Raw genomic sequence first — 11214 nt, 5'->3', positions numbered from 1 at the left:
GACAAGCCTGGCCAACATGGTGAAACCCCGTCTCTACAAAAAAATACACAAATTAGCCATGCGTGGTGGGCGCCTGTAATCCCAGCTACTCGGGAGGCTGAGGCAGGAGAATTGCTTGAACTTGGGAGGCGAAGGTTGCAGTGAGCCAAGATTGTGCTACTGGACTCTAGCCTAAGCAACAGAGCAAGACTTCGTCTCAAAAAAAAAAAAAAAAAAAAAAAAAAGTCCTAACAACTAAGTAGAGTACCTAACTCTGGACTGGATTCTGTACTAGACGGGGAAAATGCTCAAAAAGGTATTATTAGATGAACTGGCAAAATTAGAACAGGGACCATGGTATATTAGCTAAATATACTGTAGCAATGTAAACTTTTGAAGATAACTCTTCTGTGGTTATATAACAGAATATCCCTAATCTTAGAGAATACGCACTGAAGTATTTAGGGGTAAGGGGCTATGATATATGTAACTTACCCTCAAGTGGTTTATACATATACACACACAATCATGCATCACACACACATACATATATAGATTCATACATAGATAATATATTTTATTATATATAAATATGTTATATATTATATGTTATATATAATATTATCTTATATGTTATATATTTATATTATATAATGCATAGGTATATTATTACATATGATATATAATATGTATTCTATATAACAGATAATGTAGATGTATAGATGTAGATTCTATATAACATAGAATACATATATAATTATATATTATATATTATGTAAATATATATAATTATATGTGTGTGTATATAAATATATATATAGAGAGAGAGAGAACTCATGCCCAAGTAATAAAACAATTCAAATATACAGAGTGGACAGGGCTGTGTCTTTTCGTGAATAAAACTGAGACACATATCCCAGAAAGCCCAGACAGAGTCTCGCTCTGTCACCCAGGCTGGAGTGCGGTGGCGCCATCTCGGCTCACTGCAACCTCCGCCTCTCGGGTTCAAGTAATTCTCCTGCCTCAGCCTCCCAAGTAGCTGGGACTACAGGCGAGCGCCACCATGCCCAGCTAATTTTTGTGCTTTTAGTTGAGATGGGGTTTCACCATGTTGGCCAGAATGGTCTTGATCTCTTGACCTCGTGATCCGCCCGCCTCGGCCTCCCAAATCGCTGGGATTACAGGTGTGAACCACTGTGCCTGGCCTTTGTGTTGGTTTTCTTTTTTCTTGCTGCTCCTGTTTTGCTCTCCCACTCCCCATCCCTCACTCTTGCCCCTGGGAGTACTCGTCCCAAACAAGCTCCAAGTACAACAGCCTTTCTTTGAGGCCTGCTTGCAGGGCAGCCCAAACCAAAGCAGATGTTCCAGGCTGAATGGTGCTCCTCCAGATTCATACGTTGAAGTCCTAACCCCAGGTCTTCAGAATGTGTCTGTATTTGGAGATAGGGTACTATGGTCTGAATGTTTGCATTCCACCAAAATTCAGGTTGGAACCTCATCTCCAATGTGATGGTATTATGAGGTGGTGGCTTTGGGGAGGTGAGAGGCTCTGCCCTTGCTGATAAGATTAATGTCTGTATCAATCCATTCTCGAATTTCTGTAAATAAACACCTGAGACCAGGTAATTTATAAAGAAAAGAGGTTTGACTGGCTCATGGGTCTGCAGGCTGTACAGGAAGCATGCTGGCATCTGCTCAGCTTCTGGGGAGACCTCAGGAAGCTTCCAATCATGACGGAAGGTGAAGGGGGAACAGATGTCTCACATGGCCAGAGCGGGAGCAAGAGAGAGTTGATAGGGAGGTGCCACACACTTTTAAACAACCAGATCCCACGAGAACCCACTCATTATCAGGAAGACAGCACCAAACCATGAGGGATCCACCACTAATCAAACACCTCCCACCAGGCCCCATGTCCAACTCTGGGGAGGCTGAGGCAGGAGAATGGGTTGAACCCGGGAGGTGGAAGTTATGGTGAACCAAGATTGCGCCATTGCACTCCAGCCTGTGCGACAGAGCCAGACTCTATCCCAAAAAAGAAAAAAAGAAAAAAGAAAATGATGGAGCACCTATTACCCTTCTTGCACTGGTTCCTGGGGAGCTCAAAGCTTATCTTTTGCAAGTGTTCTGATCCTCTTGCAGGCCTTTCATGTATATTTCCTTCCTGGCTTCCTCCTATTTTTATCACACTTCTCAACCTGCTGTCAGGTGAAAAATCAAGGTGGGCCCAAAATATAAGAGCTCATGAATTTGATGGTGTTGGAGTGTCCTAGACAGTCCAGCTCTCAGGGTTGGGGAGTTGGGCAGAGAGGAAAGAGAGCATTCCAGGGGCCAGGGCCAGAAGCAGAGGGGCTCCAGGCCAAAGTAGGATTTCCAGGCTGAGGAAAGAGAGGCCATGGATGGATAGAGGGTCCAGACCAGGACAGGGACAGAGGGCATATCTGGAGGCTCAGCCAGAAATAGCTCTCTCCAGAAAGTAGACAGTGTGTCTGGGGCTGAGCTGCAAGAAGGAAGGGGAGGAGGGAGAGAATGGAGGGACCAGTGTTCAGTAAGCCGACTCCTCCTATCCTGACCTATTTCCCCAGGGGATACCCTGGGGAGCCTGTGATCCTCCCCTCCAGGCTACTTTCCCACTGGTGCCAGGATTCCCCCAACGCCACACAGAACCCAGGAGAAGCATCAAATCATATGAGAGATAAGAAATGAAGAGAGGGAGCAGGATTTCTGGTTGACAAAGGATATTTATTGAGAGTTTTTGGGTACAGGGAGAAGGGCTGGATGGCTTGGGATGCAGAGAGATCCCTCCTCTGGGATCCTGCAGCTCCAGGCCCCTGTGGGTGGGGTGAGGGTTGGGAACCTACGAACATTCTGCAGGGGCCACTGTCTTCTCCACAGTGCTCCCTTCATGCGTGACCTGGCAGCTGTAGCTTCTGCGGGACCTCCACTGCTCGGGCGTCAGGCTCAGGTAGCTGCTGGCCGCGTACTTGTTGTTGCTCTGTTTGGAGGGCGTGGTCATCTCCACGCCCTGGGTGATGGGGGTACCATCTGCCTTCCAGGTCACCGTCAAGATTCCCGGATAGAAGTCACTCATGAGACACACCAGCGTGGCCTTGTTGGCTTGGAGCGCCTCAGAGGATGGCGGGAACAGAGTGACTGAGGGGGTGGCCTTGGGCTGACCTGTGTGGACAGAGGAGGGGGTGAGAGACGGCAGAGGAAGAGTGGGGTGTTGTGGAATGCCTCTCTCTGTCTAAAGTCTCTGGGAGGGTTCACGGTGTGGTTGTCTGGCCCACCCAGGGCCTCTCCTTCCCTCTTCATTCCCTCCTTTCCACTGGAGCCCTCTGGAGAGCAGACAGCCCTGCACCTTCCTAGGGGCCTTCCCAAGTCACCTTTCCCAGGCGTCCTGGCCCAGTCATATCCTCTGCAGCCTCAGTTTCCCCATGTGAACCCAGGGCAGGCTGCACTCCTTCCTTCTTGGTTTCTGGAGTCTGAGTTTGGAAGCTAGGGGTCTCACCCACAAAACACAAAACCATCCTGGCAGGGTGTGGGGAGGCCCAAGCCTGGCATGGCCTGGAGCTTCCCGTCCCCTGGGACACCAGGCTGTGCCCCAGCCTGACCCACTCAGTTCTCCTGGTGAAGCAGGGGCTCCACCCAGACAAACCCTGGGGCCCTGCCGTCGCCCCTGTCCCCACCAGCCCGACCACAGGACCCTTCACATCGGTTGTGTTCTTGGGGCTGCTCACCCAGACTTCAGGTCACCGCAGCCCCCATGCCCACTCCAGCAGCCTCTGATGCCCCTGGACTTCACCTGGTGGCCGTGGAGTTCTCTGCACACCCGTTTCCTCCCTGCTAGTCACCTCCTGAGTCTAAAGTGCCCTCCTCAAATGAAGGCGGGAGGCCAACCCGTGAACAGAGAGACGCTGGGCCCCAGAGGCGACAGGGCTCCAGGGACAGACACATCTCTGCCCTAAGAGACCCTCTCCTTTCTGGTAACTGTCCTGGCAGGGCTGGACTCCGGGACCTCACCCAGTCTCACCCATCCCTCTGTGTCCCCATGTCCTCACGACCCAGCACAGGCCACAGAGCTGCAGCCGAGACCCAGAGCCCTCTCTGTGCCCTCCATTGGTCTCCCCTCGAGGTGACCCCTGTGTCCCCAGGCCCCCAGGTAGCCCTCCCAGGCTGGATGGGCATGCAGTCCTCAGCCTGGACCCTGGGGTCCTGGGGACTGTCTCTAAGGCCACTGCAGGGCCCCTCATCAGAACTGGCCTTTGTCTCTCACTCAGACATGTGCCCTGGGAGAGGGGAGGAGCCCTGACCCTGCCCAATCCCAGCACAGGCCCCAGGACCAGGCTGTGTCCCGCTGTTGGAACCTGAAGGTGGCTGCTCCCACTGTGGGGGCCCTTCCTGCCATTACCCTGAGATTAATGCACTTTCTCCAGGACCCATGGAGAAAGGTAGGGGTCAGTGCTTAAGGTTGGGAGGGCAGAGGGGAAGAAGCCCCAGAGAGAGAAAACAGATTTTCCAGAGATAGGAGAGAGTGGGACAGGCCGGGAAAGGTTGTGAGAGCCACGTACCTAAAACGGTGAGCTGGGTCCCGCTGCCAAACACATGCCTCAGTGAATTATGCTTGGATCGAAACCCCCGTGGCCAGCACCTGGGGCCAGTCCAGGAGCCATGCTGGAGCAGGAACCTGCTGGGTGTGAGGGGCACAGGGCTGCAGTGTGTAGGCTGTGACCCAGGCACAGGGCAGGGGGGTGACCAGTATCCCAGTAGTGTCTCTGTGCCTGTCCCTTCTCTGAGGCAGGTGCCACCCACAGCCTTGGAGTCACCCCAGCCTGTGTCCCACTCTCTGAAGCTGTTGATGCTGATGGCAACACTGGCCCAGTGGGTCCCAGCAACTCCCTGAGTGACGCATCCCCTCAGGCAGCTGTGCGGTGTGGCTCAGGAGTCCTGAGCTGGCTCGGACCTGCCCAACCTCACTTGGTTCCATTTTAAGGGCCTCTGAAGTCCGCCACAAATGTCCCCAGTCAAGCCAGGCTGACTTCCTCCCTGGACCAGGACACTGGGTCATTCTTGACTCAAAAGGAGAGTCCTCTGCTTTTATATCTATCCATGGAGATGCAGCTCAGTCTCACTTTGTTCATGAAGCCTTTTCTGACCTCTCAGATCACTCATTCCATCTGTCCATCCATCCGTCCACCCATCTATGCATCTGTCCATCTATTCATCTGTCTTTGCATCCATCTATCATCTGCACATTCATCCATCCATCTACCTGTCAGTCCATCCATAGATCCATCCTGTCTACCAGGCACTGTGTTGTGTGCTGGGGACATGGTGTGGTCCCCCATGCTCTCACCCCCATCTCTCCCAGGTCATGGCCAACAAGGCACTCCTCATGGTCATGTCCAAGGTCCTTCTGCTGTACCTGGTGTCTCTGCTGGATGTGACATGGGACTGGCCCCTCTTTCCAGTGGCTCTTTTCCCCTTGGGGTCTGAGACTCCTCTTTCGTCTTCTCCTGGCATCTGTTTCTCCATGTCCCATGCCTGGCTACTGACTCCCCAGACCCCCACTCAGACCCCTTTCTTAGCCATCTTCACACTCTGTGACCCCCACTATTGCCCACATGGCGAGGCTGGAGTCTATCCCAGCTCCAGACCCTCTCAGCTCCACCTCAGTTGCCTACTGACCATGCCCAGTAGGTTACCCAACAGGACTCTCAAATTAATCACTTCCAGAGGAGATGACCACCTTCCCTCAGCCCAGCTCATTTTCCATCTTCATCTCATCACAATGACCATGGACTGTCTCAACCCCTCAGCCAGAAACCTGTAGTCCCTGGACTCAGTCACCTCGCCTCCCACACTGAAATGGCTTTTGCATCTGCATCTAGACATTCTTTTTTTTTTGAGACAGAGTCTCGCTGTGTTGCCCAGGCTGGAGTGCAGTGGTGTGATCTCATCTCGCTTCAACCTCCACCTCCTGAGTTCCTGGGTTCAAACGATTCTCATGCCTCAGCCTCCCAAGTAGCTGGGACGACAGGCATGCACCACCACACCCAGCTAACTTTTCTTTTTTTTTTTTTTTTTTTTTTTTTTTTGAGACAGAGTCTTGCTCTGTCACCCAGGCTGCAGTGCAATGGCACGATATCGGCTCACTACACGCTCTGCATCCCAGGTTCACACCATTCTCCTGCCTCAGCCTCCCCAGCAGCTGAGACTACAGGGGGACTGTGCCATGCCTGGCTAATTTTTTGTGTATTTTTAGTAGAGACAGGGTTTCACCATATTAGCCAGGATGGTCTCGATCTCCTGACCTCATGAACTGCCCGCCTCGGCCTCCCAAAATGCTGGGATTACAGGAGTGAGCCACCGTGCCCGGCTACACCCAGCTAACTTTTCTGTTTTATAGAGACAGGGTGTCACCATGTTGGCCAGGTTGGTCTCGAACTCCTGATCTCAAGTGATCCACCCACCTTGGCCTCCCAAAGTGCTGGAATTACAGGTGTGAGCCACCACACCTGCCCTCCAAAAATCTTTACTTTTTTAAAATTATGAGAATGTAACATTTAAGATAATTAAACAATGGAGTAGTGCATTTAAGAAGTGTAATATTGGGCCAGGCACAGTGGCTCACGCCTGTAATCCTAGAACTTTGGGAGGCGGAGGCGGGCAGATGGCCTGAGCTCAGGAGTTCCAGACCAGCCTGGGCAACATGGTGAAACCCCATCTCTACTAAAATACCAAACAACAACAACAACAAAAATTAGCCGGGCGTGACTGTGCGCCTATAGTCCCAGCTACTTAGGAGGCTGAGGCAGGAGAATTGCTTGAACCCAGGAGGCACAGGTTGCAGTGAGCCCATCTCAGGCTCTCAAAGTGCTGGGATTACAGGCATGAGCCACCACACCTGGCTCCTTTTTTTTTTTTTTTTTTTTTTTAAATAATTGCAGTAAAACATACATAGCATTCATATTTTCACTTTAACCATATTTAAACGTACAGCTCTGTGGCACTAAGTACATTCACACTGTTGGGCAACTTCACCACCGTCCATCTCCAGAACCCATTCATCTTCCCAAACAGAAACTCTAAACCCAGTAACTACAGTCCCCCATTCTTCCTTCCCCCTCGCCCTGATAACCTCAAATCTACTTTCTGTCCAAGTGAATTCGCCTATTCTAGGGACCTCATAAAAGTGAATTCAAATGACAATTGTCTTTTTGTGTCTGGTTTATTTCACTACGTATAATGTCTTCAAGTTTCATCCATGTTGTAGAAGACTTCCAAAATTAATTTTAAAATAATTAATATTTTAAGCCTATTAAGACCTATTAAAAGTAGTAGAGCCAGACACAGTGGCTCACGTCTGTAATCCCAGCACTTTGGGAGGCTGAGGTGGGTGGATGGCTTGAGCCCAGGGGTTCCAGACCTGCCCAGGCAACATGGTGAAACCTCATTTCTACAAAAAATTATCCCAGTTTGGTAGTGCATGCCTGTAGTCCCAGCTACTTGGGACACTGAGGCAGGGATATTGCTTGAGCCCAGGAGTTGGAGGCCAGCCTGGGCAACATAGTGAGACCCCATCTCTAAAAAAAAAATAAAACAAATAAATTTACAACTAAATATAAAAAGTGATACACAATCTATTTCTTAAAAACAGTGAAAATATCTTTTCATAAGCTATGAATAGAAGAGATATTTACTTGATAGGAGATATTTACCAGAGTTCTACAGTAATAATCAGTTTTTTTCTTTTTTCTTTTTCTTTTCTTTTTTTTTTTTTTAAAGACAGGGTCTCCCTCTGTCACAGGCTGGAGTGCAGTGGTGGGATCTCAGCTTACTGCATCCTCAACCTCCCAGGCTTAAGCAATCCTCTCACCTCAGCCTCCTAAGTAGCTGGGACCACAAGCAAGTACCACCATGACTGGCTAGTTTTTATATTTTTTGTAGAAATGGGGTGTTGCTGTGTTGTTCAGGATGATCTCAAACTCCTGGGCTCAAACAATCCTGCCTCAGCCTCCCAAAGTTGTGGGATTACAGGCATGAGCCACTGCACCTGGCCCATAGTATTTCTGTAAGATTTCTAAAGATTATAAAAACTCATATTCATATCCCCCCAGCAAAATACCTTTTTTTTTTTTTTTTTTTTTTTTTTTTGAGAGGGAATCTCATTCTGTCACCCAGGCTGGAGTGCAGGGGTGCAATCTCAGCTCACTGCAACCTCCACCTCCCGGATTCAAGCGATTCTCCTGCCTCAGCCTCCCGAGTAGCTGGGACTGTAGGCTCATATCCAGCTAATTTTTGTATTTTTAGTAGAGACGGAGTTTTGCCATGCTGGCCAGGATGGTCTCGATCTCCTGACCTCAGGATCTGCCTGCCTTGGCGTCCCAAAGTGCTGGGATTACAGGCATGAGACACAGCACTTGGCCCATAGTATTTCTAAGATTTCTAAAGATTATAATGTAAAAACTTTATTAATATCCCCCCAACATAATACCAATGTTATTATCTGTGTCTCCCTCCACCTGTCACCTGTCCCTTGTGGAGACCCCTGGGGCCTTCCCCATCCCAGTCTCTGTTCTGCAGGCATCACCCTGCCTGTGGCTGTCTCCTCACCCAGCCCCCGCTCCTTGTAGACTTGAATTGGGGCAAATCTAGATCCTCTGGGACCTCAGCCCCAGCACAGAGCCTGACCCTGATGGGGACTCCTTGCCCAGAAGTCCGTGCAGGACACTGAGACCTGGTCCTGGCCCGCCACTATGCTGATCCCGCCTCCATGGCCGGGCTCCTGGCGTAGGTCAGGTTGGCTGCCGCTGCTGGAGCTCTCACCACGGCCACCCCAGCATCCTCTGGGTGGGTGGGAGGTTGAAGGCCCTCACTGATCAGGGCCCCTCAGATTGCAAAAGGGGAAACTCAGGCCCAGCGCGGTGGCTCACGCCTGTAATCCCAGCACTTTGGGAGGCCGAGGCAGGCAGATCGCCTGAGGTCAGGAGTTCGAAACCAGCCTGGCCAACATGGTGAAACCCCATGTCTACTAAAAAAATACAAAAAATTAGCTGGGTGTGGTGGTGCGCACCTGTAATCCCAGCTACTCCAGAGGCTGAGGCAGGAGAATCTCTTGAACCTGGGAGGTAGAGTTTGCAGTGAGCTGAGATCGCGCCATTGCACTCCAGACTGGGCAACAAGATGAAACTCCGTGAAACTTTGTTTGAAGAAGATGATGAAAAGGGGGAAACTCAGGCCCCAGAGGTGCACGTGTCAGCTCCGTCAGCTTAGAGGATGGGACAGGGAAGAGCTAGAGGCCATCCAGCTTGGGCCTTAGAATCTGTGCCCATGAGCTGAGTGACTTGGACGGGTTGCCTCACCTCTCTGGGCTCTATCCCCATCTGCACAAAGGGGATCACAGCGGGACCTGCCTATGGGGCCAACAAGAGGAAGGTTCTGTCCCTGAAATGATGATCGCCTGTGGGTATAACGTGATCGCCTGTGGGTACAGCGTGATCGCCTGTGGGCATAAAGTGATCACCTGTGGGTACAACATGATCGCCTGTGGGTACAACGTGATCGCCTGTGGGTACAACGTGCACCAGTGATGACCAGGCTGTTGTGTCCCAAGTAGTCATAAATGGACCCAGATGCTTGGTGCTTTGTCCAGGGACCTCCCACCACACGCAGAGTGGTGGCAAGGGCTGAGGTCACACAGGGAGTTGTGGCCTCCCTAGACCCTCTCCTGGGCTTCTTCTTTGGAGGCACCTACACCGTGGATAAGCTTGGGTCTCCTAGGGGCTGGTTTCAGGAGGCGATGCTGGCTAAGGTCTAGTGACCCAGGGACTCCAGGAAAGGCCCCTCACACATCAGCTGGAGCTCCAGGGAGTGGCCCCTGCCCAGTGAGGGTGGGAGTGGACAGGCGACATAGGCCAGGGGAAAGGGGGAGGAGGTGAGAGGAGGAGGGAGAAGAGGAGGAGGAGGAGGGGGAAGAGGGGGAGGCCTGGGCACCTTTCAGGGATAGTGGCCACCACCCCTGTGGACATCCTGCCCCTGCCTCTAGTCCTGCCCTACCCCAAGTACTAGGGGGAGGTAAGGGAGACATTGGCCTTCGTGCCAAATGTAAGGGGTGGGGGCAGAAATCTCAGGATTCAAGATAAATAGTATTTTAATATGACATTAAGCAATAAAAATTAATTTAAACAAATCCATGATGGAAAAATACTAACACTTCAGTTAAAGTCAGTGTGCCTCTGGCTCCCCTCCAGGGATTAACCTTCCTCCTCCCCCCTCTGGCTTGTCTCCCCTCAATCATCCTTTCCCGCCTCTGCCGCCAGACCCCCACATCCCCGGGAATCTCTCACCCCTTACCTGCCCCACCGGCTCCTCAGGCTGGACCTGCTGCTTCCTCCAGGGGCTCCAGGGCCCAGGGCTCTGCTCTGTGGTGCAGCCGTTGGGTGCACCAGGCCATGGGTTACCAGCGCCAGACCCAGCAGCAGCAGGGGCCAGCGTTGCCTGAGGTTGGGGCCTGGCTCACCAGGGTCCTCACGGCCCCCCTGGCCTGTCCCTGGCCTCATCGGCCCTCAGGGTCGGAGGCCCTTGTGGCCTGACTTGCAGCGTGGGCTCCCTGGAGAGTGGTGCCCCGGTCTCTCGCTGGCAGCAGCTGTCCCAGGGCACCCCAGTTCATGTGGCCCCATCCTCATCCTCTGGTCCCTGCCCCCAGCCAGGCCCCTTCCAGCATCCATGGCCGTTACCCCTGGGGTTCTGTCCCAGAGGCACATCTGCCAACTGCCCTGCTGTGGTCAGGAGCCAGGGCTCAACTGCCTCCCACACCTGTGGGCTTGGCCTTGCCCCTGGGGCCCTGGGTGCTTTGTTCGGGGACCTCCCACCACAGGCAGAGGGTCGGCAAGGGCTGAGGTCACACAGGGAGGTGGGCTGCACCATGGCCCCCCAAGACCCTCCCCTGGGGCTTTCCTTTGGAGGAACCTGCACCCTGGATGGGTTTGAGTCCCCTCGGGGCTGGTCCCAGGAGGTGATGCGCCTGACTTCCCTCCTTCCCCGAGGGTGCCCTGGGTCTGTGGAGCATCTCACTGGGGTCCAGAGAGCCGCCCAGCAGGAATCCCCCAGGGCTTGAGCTCAGGGGGCTGGGCTGAGGCTCCTCCAACCAGCCCTGGAGGGAGGTGTGGTTAGAGAGGGGGAAACAGGTTTGGGGTTAGCTAGAAGTCACTCAACGGTTCAAGTCCAGGAATC

At 52.2% G+C, this 11214-nt stretch overlaps 1 protein-coding gene across 1 annotated transcript; it reads right to left on the bottom strand.

The window, feature by feature from the left end:
• Positions 1-2700: 2700 nt before the first annotated feature.
• LOC119618241 (immunoglobulin lambda-like polypeptide 1) lies at positions 2701-10621 on the bottom strand. Its single transcript, XM_073007135.1, has 3 exons — positions 10336-10621; positions 4551-4669; positions 2701-3156 (listed from the first exon to the last, which is right to left on the bottom strand). Exons 1-3 carry the CDS (start codon positions 10539-10541, stop codon positions 2837-2839), a joined length of 645 nt encoding a protein of 214 aa, XP_072863236.1. The 5' UTR covers positions 10542-10621; the 3' UTR covers positions 2701-2836.
• Positions 10622-11214: the final 593 nt, after the last annotated feature.

The sequence above is a fragment of the Chlorocebus sabaeus genome, chromosome 19, assembly GCF_047675955.1.
Source record: "Chlorocebus sabaeus isolate Y175 chromosome 19, mChlSab1.0.hap1, whole genome shotgun sequence".
NCBI lineage: Eukaryota > Metazoa > Chordata > Mammalia > Primates > Cercopithecidae > Chlorocebus > Chlorocebus sabaeus.
Note: the sequence above shows the minus strand (reverse complement) of the source record. Positions and strands in the feature narration are given on the sequence as shown.

Coding starts and splice junctions, on each gene's coding strand:
- LOC119618241 (XM_073007135.1), bottom strand. CDS start 10,541: ATGAGGCCAGGGACAGGCCAGGGGGGCCGTGAGGACCCTGGTGAGCCA. Junction 4,670..10,335: donor CTGAGGAGCCGGTGGGGCAG/GTAAGGGGTGAG, acceptor CCTCACACCCAG/CAGGTTCCTGCTCCAGCATG. Junction 3,157..4,550: donor GACCCAGCTCACCGTTTTAG/GTACGTGGCTCT, acceptor CTGTCCACACAG/GTCAGCCCAAGGCCACCCCC.